The following is a 19,404-nucleotide window of genomic DNA, read 5'->3' on the forward strand; positions in this document are numbered from 1 at the left end:
ATTGTGAACAAATTGGATCCCATATGGAGTTCTAATTTGTATGCAAGATTGAGGCGCTGTTTGTTTTTTCGAAACGAAAATATTTTAAGTCTGCGGACCACCTCTGCAATCCTCTGTAGCAGAAGATGTGGAACAAAATGCTGCATCATTTAATAAAAAAATTGTTTGTTTTTTAACTGCTAAAGTAAGTTAAAATAAGGCGCGAAAAGGTTTGAAGCAGTTGGTTTAGTGTTGCGTTACGCAGCACACGCGCAACAATAAGTGATTTGAAGGGATTTTTTAGAAAAAAACAAACAGCACCCTAGAAGATTTTGTTATAATTAAAATTTGATTCTTTTATATGCTCATAATTTATCGGTTTATATTGGTTTTGGTGAGCAAGAAGATAATACATATTATATCTATTAAGACAAATAAGCGATTAAATAAATAAAATTAGATAATACATATTAGTCATAAAAGCTTATTAGTTATTATTATGGTTTCGTATATAAATTAATGAAAATATAAAAAAGAAAAAAGAAAAAAGAAAAAAGAAAAAACTTAGAAGAAGAACAAGAAGTAGCTGTCTTTTATTGTATTAGTGCTGTCGTTTTCTATTACCATACGTTTCTATTTCTTTGTTTTGGGTTTAGTCACTTAATGGGCATCAATCTCATCGTCACCATCATCCTACAATCACTCTTCCTCCTCTCCAGATTCTCTCCTTCTTCTTCTTCTTCCTCTTCTTCTTCAATCGCCACTCGCCACCCATGAAGAGGCTAGTAAGTACGTTGTTTCCTTTTAGTTTTTATATTTTTTCTGTTTTAAATCTCACAAATTACTCAATTTAAATGCTTCTCAGTTCTGATCTGTGTGTTTTCTTTCTCTATCTTTCCCTCGATTTCGATTTGAATTCCAATTTTATGATTCCGTTTCCCCATTTTTTGTTTAGGTTTTCTTGTTTCTTGATTTGAGGTTTTTTGTTTTTTTCGTTGGGATAATTCAAGTCTGATTCTGATAATCAAATTCATAGGCAAAGCCGGATCTGATCTTAAAATTTCTTCACTTGTCTCTACATTTTCACTCAGTTTGCCCACATTGATCTCTAAAGTACCAAAATTTAGATTGGTTTGTTGTTTGTCAACAAAAGGGTAAAATAAATTAAGCATCTTTGGATTTACGTCATTATTTGCTGTGTTAGATGCTGATTAAAGCAATGGTTTCTTCTTTGAAGACAAAGCAAAGGTTAAAATTGATTTGAACACATTAACAAACCCAGTTTGATTTGATCACGCAATGTGCTCTGAAGTCTGATCTATCCTTTTTCGTTAATTTTCTTATAAATTTGGGACTTTCTCTTGAAAACATCGTATATGTTTTGCCAAAAGTGGTAAAAAAAATTGGCACTAAAAAGACAATTTCTGCAATTCTCTTGAAGTAAAAACAGTGTTGCATAGTTGGATCTTTCTTTACCTTTTTCTTTTGGTCTTTTTTTTTTCAGGTGGGATTGCTTTTGCTTGTAGCAGTAAGTAATGCTATTGAAGTCTACAGAAGTGTAGAAGAAGGCGAATGCAATTCCGAAAGACATTTGATTCCTCGACCTCATAGCGTTTCAATTTTAGAATTTGGCGCAGTTGCGGATGGAAAAACGTTAAATACAGTCGCCTTTCAAAATGCAATCTTTTATCTCAAATCCTTCACCGATAAAGGCGGCGCTCAGCTGTATGTTCCCTCCGGCAAATGGCTCACCGGAAGCTTCAACCTTACTAGTCATCTCACTCTCTTCCTCGAAAAAGACGCTGTCATTCTTGCATCACAGGTTCAGTTTCCACATTCATTTGATTCTATTTTCCCCTATTTTAACGATTTCTTTTGATATTCATTTTATGGATTTGACTCTTTGTAGGATATTGATCATTGGAAGGTTATTGACCCCTTACCTTCTTATGGTCGTGGTATGGATCTCCCCGGTCAAAGATACCGGAGTTTAATCACCGGTGAAAATCTCAGCGACGTTGTCATTACAGGGGATAATGGAACGATTGATGGGCAAGGTTCTATATGGTGGAATAGTTTCGATTCCAATACTTTGAATCACAGTCGTCCTCATATTGTTGAGTTTATCAACTCCAAAGATATTGTTATTTCGAATATAACCTTCTTAAATTCCCCTGCCTTTACTATTCATCCAGTATATTGCAGGTATTTTTTTTTTTTTTTTAATTACTTTCACAAATCTTTATCAGACTATTGAAACTCAGAAGGATTTAATCATAAAAAAATTATGTAATTTGCAGTAATGTTCTTGTTCAAAATATAACGGCGCTGTCTCCAGCTGAGTCGCCTTACACAAGTGGCATCGTTCCAGGTACCCTTTTCAATCTAATTTTTTTTTTTTAATATTTTTAATGTGGTGATGGTATTAATTAATTATTAAAATGTGAAATTTCAGATTCTTCTGATAGTGTTTGCATTGAAAATAGCAACATTACAATGGGTCACGATGCGATTTCACTAAAAAGTGGTTGGGATGAATATGGAATCACATACGGAAAGCCAACTACAAATGTTCACATTAAAGGTGTTCGATTACAGTCTTTTAAAGGGTCGGCTTTGGCTATAGGGAGTGAAATGTCGGGTGGAATCTCTGAAATACTTGTGGAAAACGTAAAATTACACGATTCCGTTGCCGGAATCGCGATTCTAACGTCGAAAGGGCGAGGCGGTTACATCAAAGGAATCGTGGTTTCCGATGTTGATTTTGAAAACGTTGTTTTGGCGATTAAGTTATCCGGTGATTCCGATTCTCATCCCGATGATAAGTATAATCCGGATGCGGTTCCGGTGGTAGAAGGAATCACATTTAAGAACATGGTCGGAATTAATATTACAGCAGCCGGGATTCTTTCAGGGATTGTTGAATCCCCGTTTACTTCAATCTGTCTTTTGAATCTCTCTCTTGAATTGAACCCTGAATTATCGTCATCTTCTTCACCATGGACATGTTCTTATGTATCTGGTTTTTCTGAAAACGTGTCTCCATTACCTTGTCTTGAACTCCAAACGATTCCATTGAATTCTTCGGTTTGCTTTTCAAATTCACATAATCTTGTTGATGTTCTATGAGTTATAAACATTCAAAATCATTATCATTTGTTGGTGGAACATGTGGAATGAGGATCATATCGTGTTCTGCTTAATTTGTTAAAGTCGGATGAGAAATCTTTCTTTGATTCTGATGCTACTGCTTGCTTAGATTCAAGCGTACAAGTTCTGGAAGCAGTAATTAAAGATGAATTCTTTCGAAGGTCTGGTTTGTGTACAGCCTTGTTTCGTTTATTTTAATGTGTAAGAAAAGTTTTGTAGTGGCTTTTTCTTATACGTCTCTTATTCTCATTCATCATGTTATTCTTCTCGTATTTTTATTTTTCTTTGACTGCATTCCGAATGTAAATTTCATTATTGGGTTTCGAATTAAAGATTGTTAAATGTTAGGACGAGTTGCAAAAAAAAAGTTGTAAACGTTTTTGTTTCATGCTTACAAGTTTATCGTGATTTTAGTTGATTTTAATGTGTTTTAAGAACGTGAAATTGCAAATGGAAAATAAAAAAAACGTGAGAAGTAAGAAATTTTTAAACGGAACATAATGATTGGGAACTGGTTATTTGGTTTTGTTTTGTTGTATTGCAATTAATCATAGTTGTTATGATTTGTTAATTTCCAAAAATAGAAAGTAATAATAGAGGGTTGTTTAGAGAAACATCTAAAAGACCTGCTTAAATGTGTTCAAAACGTCACCTGTACAGATGTGTCCAAGTTATTGGAATGATGGACCACATGACATGCTGTTTTTTCTTAGCTTATACTTTCACTTCGTAAGGTTTGTAAAAACGGAAACTTTCTGATTATAGAAAAACATTTTTATGGATGTTATAACTATACAAATTAAGTCATCTGAAATGCTTGTTTCATTGAATATTATAACCCACAATCCAATAAAACTATTCATTTCGTCATGTCATTGATTTAAGACAATGGACTCTCATTAGTTGTGAATGAGTCGATTTTAATTGAGTTTTATTACAAGTTTGTTAATTGGTCAAATCAAAATAAATATCAAAAAAAGAACGAGTCAAAACTTGAGTTTGTTGATTGGTCAAATCAAAATAAATAGCTAAAAGATAACTGGTCAAAACTTGTCCGAAACATATTTCAGATACATTCCTCTTCAAGTTTCCTTATTCAAAAAACTAAATCGTTTGCTGTAATAACATGCAAGTTATTTATTGGAAATCAATATATCAACCATGTTATACACGCAAGTACAAAAAGAACTAATTTTAAACTGTTATCCAACCTCTCAATATTACCCTTCCTACTTATTTAAAACTAATTTTTTAGATGAATACTTCTTTGTCTGTGAGAGGTACTGTACTACATTGATTATGTTTTTAGAATAGCAATAAAGCAGTGGGAAAACATGATTTCCAAACTAGGGATGCTGAAATACGAATGGGGTAGGCGTCACATGGGAGACCTGTTCTGCTTCTGTACAAAAAAATGGATAGCTTTGTGTTTGAATGCAGTTTTGTGTTTATATATATATATATATATATATATATATATATATATATATATATATATATATATATATATATATATACTAGGTTACAACCCATGGAAACCACGGGTAAAATATTTATATTATTAAATTAAACCGATGGAAACCACAAGAAATGCACCAAGCTCTAAATCAAAATCGATTACAAACATATCAACGAAAAATATAAGATAAAAGATGAAGAAGGAATTACCAGTATTCGAAAGTGAGATGGGAGAGTAGAGAAAGTATAAAAACAGAAGTAGAGAAAAGATTTAGAAATTACCTCTTGCAATTTCTAAACCAAATCCAATAGCTATACTATAGTAGAAAAGACCTATAAATGACAGAGGGCTTTAGATGGAGGATGGAGAGGTTAAAAAAGAAAAGGCAACACAGGCGATTTGAATCCTAAATATCAAACAAAGTTGACCAAAGTTTTTGTTCCTCGTAAATTTGCCACTATTATGAATGAAAAAAAAAAACATTGATTTGGTTCCTAATTTGCAGGGTTACCAGGGTTATCAAATTAAAAAAATATAATTTAAATTATAATTTCCATAAAATCAGGGATCACGTAGATACTTCCGAGATATTCCTAATTAAACGTCTCATAATCAACATAATTACTTTTTAAAAATTAAAAATTATGAGGTAAAATTATGTGGAAAAATATGAAGGGCATTTTTGGCAATTCACTTTCAAAATTTATAGATTGAGGAGATGCCACATGCCATAAATGGATTCTTTTATTAGAGAGAAGATATATATATATATATATATATATATATATATATATATATATATATATATATATATATATATATATATATATATATATATATATATATATATATATATACGGTTAGGTTATTTTGTTTTCACTATCTATTGTGTCTCTGTATGATTGATTCTGGACCAATCATTTTAGTTATTTTAAGAAAGTAATTAATGCATATTACATGTTGAAGATATAATGAGTATTAATTATATCTTCAACATTTAATATGCATTAATTAGTTTCTTAAAATAACAAAAATGATTGGTCCAGAATCAATCATACAGGCACACAATAAATAGTGAAAACATTTGAACCTAACTCTCTCTCTCTCTCTCTCTCTCTCTATATATATATATATATATATATATATATATATATATATATATATATATATATATATATATATATATATATATATATATAAATGGGAAAGTAATAGAAATGTGTTTTCCAACAAAACATGTTTCTTTAAATTATGATAATCATTACTTTAATATATGCAAAAACATAGTTTTTTTTTTGTTTTTTATTTTATTTTTAAGAAGCTATTTTTATCGAAAAATGATTTTAAATATACCAAAATTCATGATTTTTTATTCTCTACAAATAGACATCCATATTGCCATATTGATATAGTTTTAAGAATATATATATATATATATATATATATATATATATATATATATATATATATATTCAGCTATCGTTATTCATAAGTGAAAAAAAATGCATCAAATTTTTACTACAGTACATTCGTTATTCACTTATGAATAAAAAGTATGATTAATTTTTTTACAATTTAAATATCATTCATATATGAATATAGCATATAATAAACATAATATATTCATTTTTAAATATTAGACGATGCATTCACTTGTGAATATTACATAGTATATTCATTTGTGAATATTAGATGGTATATTCACTTATGAATATTAGATGATATTTTCATATGTGAGTATTTCATAGTATTACATGGTATATCACATCTGAATATTACATAATATATTCACTTGTAAATATTAGATGATCTTTCACTTATGAATATTACACAGTATATTCACATATGAATATTACAAGGTGTTGTCACAAATATTATTAATTTTTATATGTTATTCACATATGAATAACATACAGACTTGCATATTTGTTTTGTGTTTTAATAATCATATACTGATTCAGGTGAGAAAACATATTCATATATGAATATAACGTGGTAATTTAGTTTATGCATTTCATCAAACAGTTGGAGTGCATACAAGTTAACTTTTTTAAAAATCTTTAAAAAAATGATATTTTGACTATTTAAATCATACAAAATATTAGATTGATAGAGAATTATATGGAATTTTTCAAAAAAAAAAAACAAACGATTTGATCTTTTTCTAACCTTAATTTTAAAGTTTTATTTGATGATCAATGTTGAATGAATGATATGAAGTGAATTTTTTGTTGATTATCGATGATGTTGATATAATGACTGTAACATCCCAAGTTCGGAAGCAAGAAGTTAAAGGAATTAAAGTGTAAATTAAGGGAAGGGACTCGACGAGTATGCATGCTTACTCGCCGAGTCGGAGTGGGATTTGTCGCGGGTTGAAATGGCCAACTCGCCGAGTCGGCGGCTTGGACTCGACGAGTTGGTGTTGAAGAGAGAAAACCCTAATCCCGAGGGTTGCACCCTATTTAAAGGACTTTATGTCCTCCCAGCCTCCTAATCCCCCTGAGAGTTCCAGAAACCCTAATTTTCGTGTGAGACTTCATTGTTGAGGAGATTGAAGCTTGGAAGAGGAATTTGGTGGAAGGAGCTTGAGAAATTAGAGGCTAGCATCAAGGGGCTTGTGTAGATCTGGGATCTACTTCAATTTGGGCACATCTTGGAGGTAATAAGCTGTTACCTTCCATCTTTTGCATCTAGATCTATTATCATTTGACATTTGGGGCACTTTTGGTGTGACTGAGAGCTATTTCGAGTTAAAGGCTTAAATCTGAGGTTGCTACTTCAGATCTAGGCTTGTGATGTTCCAAAATGTCATAAAGTTTCAGTAATTGAGTTGTTGGTGAAGCCCCTTTGTCTAAAACCCAAGCCCTAGTGTGTTTTGAGCCTATATCTCCTTGGTTTCACGTAAAGTTTGCAACTTTATGTGAGGGTTAGATTGTAGAAGAGTGGATCTATGGATTGGAGCCCATGCATGGCTCAAAAAGCTTCTGTATGGATTGAGAACTGGAGAGACTCGGCGAGTCACATGGGTGTACTCGACGAGTTGTATGAACATGTGCATGGACTCAGCGAGTTGGAAGAACAACTCGACGAGTCTGTTATAGATTGCCTTGGACTCGGTGAGTCTGTTCTTGGACTCGGCGAGTCACGTCGCAGAACGCAACCTCTTTTAGTTAAAGCCTTGGATTAAGTAAGTCGGTCGGCGACTCAGTGAGTCGGATAGGATGAGACTCAGAGATCGTTGGACTCGGTGAGTCTTGGGGCGACTCAACGAGTTAAGTGTGTTATGAGAGTTTTCTGGGAATGGGAACTCGGTGAGTCGACGGGTTGACTCGACGATTAGAATCAACCAGGAAGGTTGACTTTGACTAGGGACTTGACTTTACCAAGAGTTGACCAGTGTGACTTCAAAGGGTATTTTGGTAATTATGATATTTATGGAATTGGTTCTTTGGTAGTGTTTTGTGGTGAAGTTTGTGTCGGTGGTCGGAGCAGCTTGGTCTTATCACTTCAGTCGGCAGTTGCAGGTGAGTTATCCTCACTATATCGATAGGATCTACGGCACCAAGGCCGGCCCTTTATCGGATGGAAATTCGAGTATTGTTTGTTATGTTATTGCTCTGCTAGATATGCATCCTGGTATTTAGGATGGTGTTATGTTAGTGACCTGGTTAAGGTCAATACCTGGTATATAGGGTAATGTTATGCTAGTGACCGGTTAGGTCGAAATCCTGGTCAGGATGTTGCTATGTTACTGATATGCTAGATACATCCTGGTTTAGAATGGTTGTTATGTTACTGATATGCTAGATTTCATCCTGGTTTAGGATGGTTGCTATGTTATTGATATGCTAGATACATCCTGGTTTAGGATGGTTGCTATGTTATTGATATGCTAGATTTCATCCTGGTTTAGGATGGTTGCTATGTTATTGATATGCTAGATACATCCTGGTTTAGGATGGTTGCTATGTTACTGATATGCTAGATACATCCTGGTTTAGGATGGTTGCTATGTTACTGATATGCTATGTGATCTGTTAGACTGTTTGTCTGGTTAAGGATTCTTATGCGATTAATTGTTTATTGTGCATATGGTTGTTTGACGGGGGTTGGGTTGAGGCGGGTCCTGATTTGTGCTGTAGGCCAACATACCCAGGGCGTACCGAATATTCCGAAGGCCCAGCGAGCGGTCCGGATAGGCTGAAGGCCCCAAGAGGGCGAACCAGACGTGTCGAGGCTTGGAGAGTGGACCAGGCTAACTGAAGGCCCGGTGTGGGCGGAACAGTCATACTGTAGACTCAGAGAGTGGACCAGGTGGATTGAAGGCCCGGTGCGGGCGGACCAATCACACTGTAGACCCGATGTGCATGGCTGTTCTATTTGTGATATGTTATGAGTATGTTTATGTGTGGTTGGTATTTTGGGGGTAACTCACTAAGCTTTCGGGCTTACAGTTCAGTGTATTGTTTCAGGTACTTCAGAAGATCATGGAAAGGCGAAGGCGTGATCATACCGCTCCTCATGTTTTATGATTTTTATGATATGGTTCTGGGAGATACTCTGATGTTTAAACTATTTTGGAAACATGATGTACGAACTTAATGGTTTTTGAATGAGACAAAATGTTTTAATTTGGCTCGAATTTTATGGGTGTTACAAGTTGGTATTAGAGCCTTGGTTTGAATGAATAGGAGGAACATTCGTGTGAATCCAATCTCAGATCAAGGAGAGATTTTCAAAAATAGTTTTCAAAAGGTTTTCAAAATAAGTAAAGGAGGACGCAAAGGGTACGATCAGCCAGAGCCAGTAAGTAAGCCCCAAAATACCATACAATTTATTTGATTATGTGATATGTTAGAACATCATGCTAGTGCTAGGCTAGGGATCTTCAGGAATTGAATGATAGAATTGCCTGATTATATGATGCCTGTTAGCCTATGATTTCATTTGTATGAAATTGACATCATTACTATAGTTATTTAGTGTATGCAACATGGTTATACATAATTAAGATCTTATAGCCTGAGAATGTTTGATTTGGCCTTATGTTCTATTCCTGTCTGATTGGGAGCTTAGGGTAAGATTGGATATTCGAAAGTCTATAGGGTCCAGCATTATGTATGAATAGCATACACTAGTGTTGCAGGGTTGGTGGAAGTTTCATGGATGGGAGGGTTGCGTGAGACCAGTAGGTCGGTTATGAGATAGTGGTGCTCTTCTAGGAGTGGGGATCGAGTGTCGGTTATGTATATGTTATTGTTAGGGTGTTGTGGTGATACTTGATACAAATATGGGTAGGTTTGGAAGGTAGTATGGGCTCGTACTACTGAAAGCACAGGACCCATACGTGGGTCAAGGAAGTCACAACCCCTAAGGTTTTGTTGGTAGCTAGTTCTCGGGGTTATTATGAGAAATGCCTAATATCTTGTGGCGTATTATGAGACGTCTCAGGGCAGGATCCGGTTCGGGATAGGGATCAAGAGAGGGTGATCAGGATGAGTCAGTACCACCCAAGGTCATTGGTCAGATGAGTACGGATGAGTTGGATGCCAGGATTCGTGAGATCCTGCATGACGAGGTTGCTGCTATGTTCCGGGCTGAGTTACCTGAGATGTTTGGGTCGATCAAGACCGCCATGGTTGAGTACATTGATGAGCGCTACACAGCTCTTATGGAGGCGGCTGCCGCGGCAGCTACAATGGCTGTAACAGCGACAGGGGGAGGAACCAGTCGAAGTTTTTAGTATCGGGACTTCGATAATAAGAAGCCCCCTACTTTTGATGGAATTCAGGATTCGATTGTTGCTATGAGATGGTTGTCAGACGTGGAGGGTTGTTTCTTCACGTGTTTATGCCCTGCTGATCAGAGGGTGAGGTGTGCTCTGAACCTTTTGAGGCTCGGGGCGAAGGATTGGTGGGGGTTGACTATGGGATCTGTCACACCCCAAAACCGAGAACGGCGGAAACGTTCTGGGGCGGAGAACGTCATGTAATGTATCACAACAAATGTAAAGTAGTAAACAAGCAACAACATCATCCATTGCATTAATAGCAATAGTTTAATACATGTGTGTTCTTTCATAGTAATAAGACATTACAACAAGTAATCAAAATAAAACACGAGTCTTGACTGCACCGTCTTCGCAAAACCTGGTCATCGTACCTGTCTACTGGTGACCTGAATACAAGTTATTTTTGAAAGTGTAGGTCAACATTTAAGCTGGTGAGTTCATAAGTATTTAATGTCATCTTTGTATAAGTATGAAGAAAACATTTGGAATTATTTAATGTAATTATTTATATAAGTATGAAGAAAACATTTGGAATTATTCAATGTAATTGTTTGTATACGTATGAAGAAAACATTTGGAATTAATCAATGTAATTGTTTGTATAAGTATGAAGAAAACATTTGGAATTATTCAATGTAATTGTTTGTATAAGTATGAAGAAAACGTTTGGAATTAATCAATGTAATTGTTCGTATAAGTATGAAGAAAACGTTTGGAATTAATCAATGTAATTGTTCGTATAAGTATGAATACAACGTTTGAAATTGTACTACATTTGTAAAAAAAACTGAATAAAATGGTTTGTACATGTTTGAAAGTTTCTAGAAAATTCCATATTTTCTACTAGTATAAAAGTAGTCTTCTACCAAGACTCGACTGTTTTGTATGTTTACCTTTAGAAATCCAATATCTGTTCATAAGTGTGTGTATAGTTTAAAAACTCCAAAACTATAATAAAATGATGTTTTTCATGCCTAAATAATAGATTTGTGTAAATATAAAATCACTAAAGCATTTGATAACCCTGTAAATCAATAAGTTCTTAATACTCCATGTGAGTTTTATAACCATACTAATGACCCAGACTGCCTGTAACAACGTTCTTCAGGCGTTGAAATGTTATGACGTTTGTTACCTCAGGCCTGACGGCCTAGCTGTAGCTAACAGCTCAGGTGCGGGATTGTCAATCCCGTATAGATCTATACACAAGTATCACGCTCCCCCTACAAGGGATTATGGGATATAATACAGGACTTAAAATGCATACTCGAAAGTACGTGAACCGTCTCACAAAACTTTGTATAAAACAGATTTACGTATAAAAATGTCCATTTGTTCTTGTATGTAAAAGTATCTCTTTGATATAGTGTTTCTAGTATGTAAATGTTCATGGTTTTCTCGTAAACTATACCTATTATATTTATTCAAAGTGTGTGTTTCGTTCGTATAGTAAATCCTAGTGTCATGCTCACTTGTTATGTAAAGTATAACATCTAAAGTGACATAAATGATCACATATAATTAAAGTATAAATAAAAGGGTTTGATTCACATATATATATGTAAACATGTTTTATTTCCAAAAGACAAGATGTTATCGTGAATATATATTGCATACAAAAGTTCTCATGTAGTAGTTATGAATCACATATGATTTACTTGATAAAAAGAGTATATAGTAAAACTTTATGTTACACACGATAATAACCGTGTGTTTACTTGTATTCACCCCCTTAAAGGTGTATAAAAGCATTGATAAACATTTGAAAGTGTAGTTTATAGGGGTATGAACTCACTTGATTGAAGTGGTTGATTTGAAGTAGTCGAGAGAAGAATCGAGCAGAACTTCGACAGGAAGAGTTGAAAACGCGGGAAAATCTCGGGATTCTCGAGAATCTCGGGAATCTCGGGAACACAAAACCTTCCTTCGGGACTTGAAGGTGAAAAACCGGGGCTTTGGGAGGGTCTGGGGGGCTTAAACGTAGAGTTTCAGCGCGAGAAAGAAGGGAACTGAGCAATGGAACTCGGAGCCCTTGAAATCTATTTATAAGGGCATTTCTGGTGTGCCACGTTGTGGCTAAGGCTGGCCACATCGTGGGAAGCAAGTCTTATCCTCTTCCATTGATTGGACGCCCTCAGTCACTTGCCGGGTCGCGGCAAAACTGTGCCACGTCGTGCCAAGCCTGACAGCCTCGGATTTTGGGCCTCGAACTTGTAAAATCCGTAACTTTCGCATACGAGATCCGTTTTCGACGTTCTTTCAATGCACGCGTAGCTGAAAATATGCTCTACAGCTCTCATTTAGACTTATTGGCTAATTTTGACTTTATTTTTAATTATTTATTTTTAACGGGCCGGGACACGAAAATTCCGTTAAAAATCCATAACTTCTTCATCTGATGTCCGTTTTCGTCAGACTTTTCATCGTTGCACTACTATTGTTGAGACCTTCGATTCTCATTTAGGTTGTTTTGGCCAAAAGTCTCTTGATCTCTGTTTCGAGTTTTTAGCTGTCTACTGCTATATCCGGATCTTGGAAAAATCATAACTTCTTCATACGAAGTCAGATTTGGACGTTCTTTTTATGTACGCTCGCGGTTTAATGTTATCTACAACTTTCATTTAGATATAAGGCTAAAAACTATTGTATTGAAATTTTGCATTTTTTGTTTAATCGGTGTTGCCGATTTTGTCGGGAATTTTAGAATGGTTATAACTTCTTTGTTATAACTTAGATTTTTGTGTTCTTTATATGTATGAAAACCTTGTTACGATTCCTACCACTTGATTTAACCCAAATAAGATTTTAGGAAAGTTATATTTTGACCTAAATTTGACTGGTTTTACATTACATTGTCTCCAAATATCGAGTTGTCACATCATCCCCCCGTTAGAGAGAATTTCATCCCGAAATTAGAGTTTAAGCAGAATTGATAAACATGCTACTATTAGAAATTTTATTTGCTCCTCGTGCTCTTAAGTGAACTCGAGTCCTTTCTTGGCATTCCAGCGAACCTTTCACTATCGGGATACGACTTTGCTTCTTTCGTTTGACTTCACTGGTGTGCTAACTCTTCTTGGTCGAATGTATGTTGAATGTTTTGTGGTTTGTGAGAGTATACCCTACAAGTAGTGTCTCCAGATCTTCAGAGCAATTACCGCTGCTCATGAATCAAAATCACGTGTTGAATAGTTAACTTCCTGTGCCTTAAGCTGTCTTGAGGTATAGGCAGTGACCTTTCCTTTTGCTTGAGAACACAACCAAGCCCTTGGTTGGATGCATCGCATTACACCACGAAATATTCTATCCCTTTTGGGAGGGATAATATTGGTGCGATGCATCAGGCTTACTTTAGCGTTTGGAATGCTCTTTCTTGTTTGCAGATAAGTCTGGTACTCCTCCAAGTGAGAAACTTGGCCTAAAGAATCCCCTTTTGAGGAGTTTGTTAAGCTTGCTAGGAAGTTCATGCATCTCAGTTGGAGCTTGACAATAAGGTGATTTGGCTACTGGGGTAGCCCCTGGAACTAAGTCGATTCTGAATTCGACTTGACGTTGTGGTGGTAGTCTCGGTAGTCCTTCTGGAAAGGTGTCGGGAAAGTCGCGTACTTCTTGGATGTTCTGAATGTCCTTCACTTCTCGGCACGTCTCGACGATGTGTGCAAGGAATGCATGATATTCCTTTCGTAAGCATTTCTAAGTTTGCATACACGAAAAGATGAGAGGGTTCGTACTTGGTTCGTCTCTGTAAATAACTATAACTTCGTTGTTTAGGGAGATTAGGATGAACTGCTTTATCAAAGCACCCGATGTCGGCTCGATGTAGACTTAACCAACTCCTACTGATTATGATGTCAAAACCTTGGGGTGGATTAGCTGTTGTGAAGATTTAAAAGAAAGTATGACTACTCATGAATTAGGGAAAAGGATAGGTATTTCTAAGTTTATTCTCATGGAAGCATGATCACTCTCAGACTTGGGCAGTCTCCGTCTTGAAGTTCATAGTAGAACCCATACCAGGTTCATCAATCACAGTCTCGGGTATACGAGTCGTATATAATTAAGATTGAAACTGTGGGTCTTTGGATTGAACTTGACGTACTGCACGAGTGATACTTCAGGGAGGTTTGCTGAGGTTTCTTTGGAAAGGGTAAGCAAAATGAGGTACTCTACGCATGAGTACTTCAGAGTATCAGGTAGCATGTGTGCCGCGATCTAGCATACTATAATCGAAATCATATATGTAAATAGGGTTTAGATCTTACCTTGATTGTTATGTAGCAATAACAATCTCAAATCCTCTGTGTGATTGGCTTCAAAAAGCTAAGTGTCACAAATGTCACACCTCTAATGGCTCACAAACACCAAGAGCAAGAGGATGAAGAAGGAGAAGAGGAGAGACACCCAAAAACGTCTAGAAACCCTAAGGAAACTCTTAGCCACGTTTTTGGTGCCCTAGGGATCCTTAAATAGTGAAGCTATTAGGGTTATCTAACAAGGAAACCCTAATTTGACTGCTTAGGCCCTAAGCAGCCCATGGACTCCCTCCTTAGACGCCTTGGACGATTTCTACTGGGTTTCCCCATAGAATTCATCCACTCCTCTAATATGGAGTCCATTAGCCCAATATTCAACTATCACACATTTGATAGTTCTAGTCCCCTAAGTTTAATTAATCTCTTTTAGCCACAAATAATTAATTATTGACTAATATTAATTAAACAATATGATTTCTCCTTTAATATATTATTCTCATAATATATTAATAAATCATAATTAATCCTCTCTCTCCATAAATCATCCTATCAAGTTTCATTGGTTAAGGCAACCCAAAAGGACCATGCACCATCGGGTCAAGTACATACCAAAATAGTTATGGACTTAGACACTAATCCAACAGTTATATAATCTCATTCCTTTCGGGCCTGAAAATGACTTACATGTTTAGTGAGCCTCAGTTGTTTGCTTACATGGTTCATTGGGTCTGGAATGAGTTTTATATGTTTCTCTTCGCGTAAATTCGATTAAGGATCTAGTGAGACGTGTCGATTGACACCTATTGAGTGTACGATCATAGCTTCTAGTTATAACCAGAGTCTCTTGGAGGGGGATTGGGGGTTTGTGTATAGATCTATACGGGGATGACACCCCACACCTGAGCTGCTCGCTACAATTAGACTACACCAATCTAGGGTGACAAAAAACCTTATTTTATTTTCCATCGGTGTTCATAAACGCCAAGACAGGCGAACTTGTCATTATCTAGTATGGTTATAACGACTCACTTAGATGAATTAATGTTATGAAATTTACGGGAGACCATTCTCTTTCTCTTTGGATTACTCGGGAACATACTCGCGCTGGTACTCAATCTCAGGGGTTGATATACCAACATTCTCTTTTATAGGCAACATAGGGTTGTCTGGGGGCATTCTATTTACATTCTGTAGGGTTTCAAAGCACTCCATGGATGATGGCAATGGGCCCCTTTGATGAATTCTAGGTTAAAATCCCAAGACTTGTCTTTTCCCTATAAATTGTCATGTATTATTCATTATTAGGGTTAAGAGTGTGAGGCAAAATGTAGCCGCCACGTGAGGTTTCTTATGTAGTGTTAGATTCTTTAGTCTATGCTTTAAGGGTAATTTATTCCTCATATTTCAATAAATCGAGTGATCATTCGACATAATCTTCATTATTTGTGTTTGTTCTTATTTTCCGCATCTTGTTCATCAAATCATAATTAGGGTTTTAATCCCAACAAGTGGTATCAGAGCGGGTCTTTGAAGATCTACTGATTTTTGAAGTATCGGTTCTTGATTTGATGATTTTCTGCACAAGTTATTGAAGATTTTGGTGTTTTGGCGGTATGGAATCAAAATTTCTGTTCAAGAAACTGTTAATGAAAACTTATGTTTTCTGTCACTGTTCATCTGGGTATTATTTTAATCCAATCTCGTATTTTATTCATACTTTCTATTAGATCTGATCGATTGTTTTGTCCAAAATCAATATATTCCTTCGTAGATCAATTTCTTTCGATTTGGCCCAAAGATTCGGTTCTTTACTGTTCATCCGTTTATTTCTGACCCAAATTCAATTTATCATTGTTCGTTTAGTCTTAATCCATCACACGTGTTCTGTCTTCTTGTTGACGTTCTTCACCGATTCACGAGTATCGTCTTTTGTAGACTAAGTCTCTTTTTGGGTAAGCGATTCAAGCTCCTTATGAGTCATGATTCTCATGCTATTGATTGTTGATCTGATATTCCTTATTCAATTGACTTTTTGTTCTTCAATCGAATCTCGTTTCTTTTAAATCGTTTGGCAACTTGTGGACTTATCCAGGCGTTTTGTTTAACTGAGATCATCGATTTCATCTTATATATGAAACTATTAAAATATCTTTCGATTTTCTACTGTCATTCAAATGCAGTTCGTGTTTGTTGAATCAGTAATCTCGGTATATACAAAATAAGGTGTGTATTGAAGAATCAAAATCAAATAGATTTGTGGTTATGTATTTCGGAGTGCATTTGTTATAAGAAGTGATTGCAATTGTGAAAGGTGAATCGTAATGATAATTGCTTGATAATGACTGGAAGAAAATAGGGTCGACGAACAGACTGTATTTCGATTTGGTTGGTCAATCTAGAAAAGTCAAAATTGGATCGAGATGGTTTCGCATTTGGAACTGAAATCGGAATTGGAACGATGATGCAATGGATCGATCAGAACCGAAAATGAAAGACATATTCAGAATTGTGATGTTGGATGGCATCAATCGGAACGAGATGGAATGGTTTTTGCGTATCTGTTCGCTTTTGCAGGTTAATTCTCAAGGTTAAAATTGGTATTGCAAACACTTTGGTGCAAGCGAACTCACTGAGAACGAACGAAATGGACTGTGATATGGGTGTTTCATGAACTGCGAACGAATCTGGATTCACTTTGGGCTGTATTCGACCGAATCGGAAGCGAACCTATGATTGGGTTCGTTTATTAGCCTTGCAACGAAAGAGGGGAAAGCAAACCTGTGATTTGGTTTGGCTAATGTTTCGCTTTTGTCATGAAATTGGATTATGATGCTCGGAACGAAAGTGTAAATTCGGGGGTTATTGATTTCTTGGGTTTGTTATTTGATCGTGAGTTATGTCGCTGTGCTCTTTCATCTACGTCTAAATGGGGAAGAAGATAGTAAAGTTTAATTTTTGGTCCCTGCAACTTCAGCGCATTGGCACTTTTGGTCCCTGTTGTTTTCACAGCTTGGTGATTATGGACCATTTTCAGATTTTATCACAAATAAAGGGGGTATTGATGCAGAATTACAATTTCAGTCCCAGAATTTCTGCAAAGTGACAATTTCAGCCCATTTTTCGAAAAATTTGCAAATTTAAGGGCTGGTGAACAGTTTTGGATTTTTCAACGCTAATATTTTTTCGTGAACAGCAAAATAATGATTCCACCAAGTCTTGGCGGTTCGGAAAGTCGTTTTTCGTGATAACGTCAAATTTTCACGACTTTTTCGGATTTTATACTTCATCGTTAATATCATTTTGTCACGGGGGAGCTTAGTAAATTTTTATCCATTCAAGATCATTCTCATGACCATTTGAAGGCTTTATAATCATGTTCTTGATTATAAATCGGGGGAGAATTTGGTATGGCCATTCGAAATTAGATGTGTGACTTTTCAAAGTTGAAGATTTTTGATAAAGCTTGTGGTAGAATTATGAAGGTAGCTTTTACAGCAGAAGTTCTTCATCGAGCTCTGATAAAGCTTTTACAGAGAAGTATCCTTTACAGCGGAAGTTTTTCATCGAGCTCTGCTAAGGACTTGTTATATCTCTGACTTCTTGTATTTTCTCGATCAAGTGGCGTTACGAATCTTAAAGTTTGGGTTGTTACATGATATTTTTTGATGGCTTATATCATTAGCTTATTTGAAGATCGTTGTGACTTGGAGGGGGAGCTCTTTAAAGACAAGAAGTGATTCAGTTTCTTTGTTCTCAAATGGATTTTTATGGCGGGTTTGGTTTTCATGAAGATTCTTTGGGATTACATTCTAAAATGAAGTTTAAAGACATTACTTCAGTGCTTGATTTATATATCCTAGAGCCCGTGTTTGAAGACTATTGAAGAATCAAGATTCGTGGATTGCTTCATATATTCCTCGTTGCAGATCTTTTTATTTGCTAGATGCTTGTTTTGGAAGTTAAAGCATTGTCATCCATTCCATACTTTGAGGGGGAGATTGTAGGGTTTCAAAGCACTCCATGGATGATGACAATGGGCCCCTTTGATGAATTCTAGGTTAAAAGCCCAAGACTTGTCTTTTCCCTATAAACTGTCATGTATTATTCATTATTAGGGTTAAGAGTGTGAGGCAAAATGTAGCCGCCACGTGAGGTTTCTTATGTAGTGTTAGATTCTTTAGTCTATGCTTTAAGGGTAATTTATTCCTCATATTTCAATAAATCGAGTGATCATTCGACATAATCTTCATTATTTGTGTTTGTTCTTATTTTCCGCATCTTGTTCATAAAATCATAATTAGGGTTTTAATCCCAACACATTCTCTTCATTTACTCTTGGCATTCTATTAAAAAAAACACACATGAATTAATACAAGATCGGACACAAACAAACTAAACTATTTTAAGAAAATACAGGATTTTCTTATGATTAAAAAGTTATACAAATCATTTCCTCAAACATGCTTAAGAACTCACCAACATTTTTATATTGACCTTTTTAAAGTAACTTGTATTCTCAGGAAACCGTTGACGCAGGTTGGGCTGAACAATCTAATGGATGTTTTGTTATATTTTGTTTCATCATACTTTAATTATTTTGGCATGTAATATTTAAACACAATACTAGATGTAAACAATGTATGTTGTTATATTACATGTATGATGATGTTGGGTCAAAAATATGGTTTATACTTTACTTTTCTAGGAAAATGTATTTTTGTGTCTTGGACCGTAAACAGCTTGGTGTTTACGACCGTATACGTGTTTAC

At 35.5% G+C, this 19,404-nt stretch overlaps 1 protein-coding gene across 1 annotated transcript; it reads left to right on the plus strand.

Moving 5' to 3' along the window:
- Nucleotides 1–605: 605 nt before the first annotated feature.
- LOC111878363 (probable polygalacturonase) lies at nucleotides 606–3,476 on the plus strand. Its single transcript, XM_023874868.2, has 5 exons — nucleotides 606–764; nucleotides 1,484–1,801; nucleotides 1,889–2,184; nucleotides 2,280–2,350; nucleotides 2,435–3,476. Exons 1-5 carry the CDS (start codon nucleotides 753–755, stop codon nucleotides 3,106–3,108), a joined length of 1,371 nt encoding a protein of 456 aa, XP_023730636.1. The 5' UTR covers nucleotides 606–752; the 3' UTR covers nucleotides 3,109–3,476.
- Nucleotides 3,477–19,404: the final 15,928 nt, after the last annotated feature.

This window comes from Lactuca sativa, chromosome 8, assembly GCF_002870075.4.
Source record: "Lactuca sativa cultivar Salinas chromosome 8, Lsat_Salinas_v11, whole genome shotgun sequence".
Classification (NCBI taxonomy): Eukaryota; Viridiplantae; Streptophyta; class Magnoliopsida; order Asterales; family Asteraceae; genus Lactuca; species Lactuca sativa.

Excerpts from the sequence above, each read along its gene's own strand:
- LOC111878363 (XM_023874868.2), top strand. Across the intron at positions 1,802-1,888 it reads CTGTCATTCTTGCATCACAG|GATATTGATCATTGGAAGGT; the intron begins GTTCAGTTTCCA and ends GACTCTTTGTAG. Across the intron at positions 2,185-2,279 it reads ATTCATCCAGTATATTGCAG|TAATGTTCTTGTTCAAAATA; the intron begins GTATTTTTTTTT and ends TGTAATTTGCAG.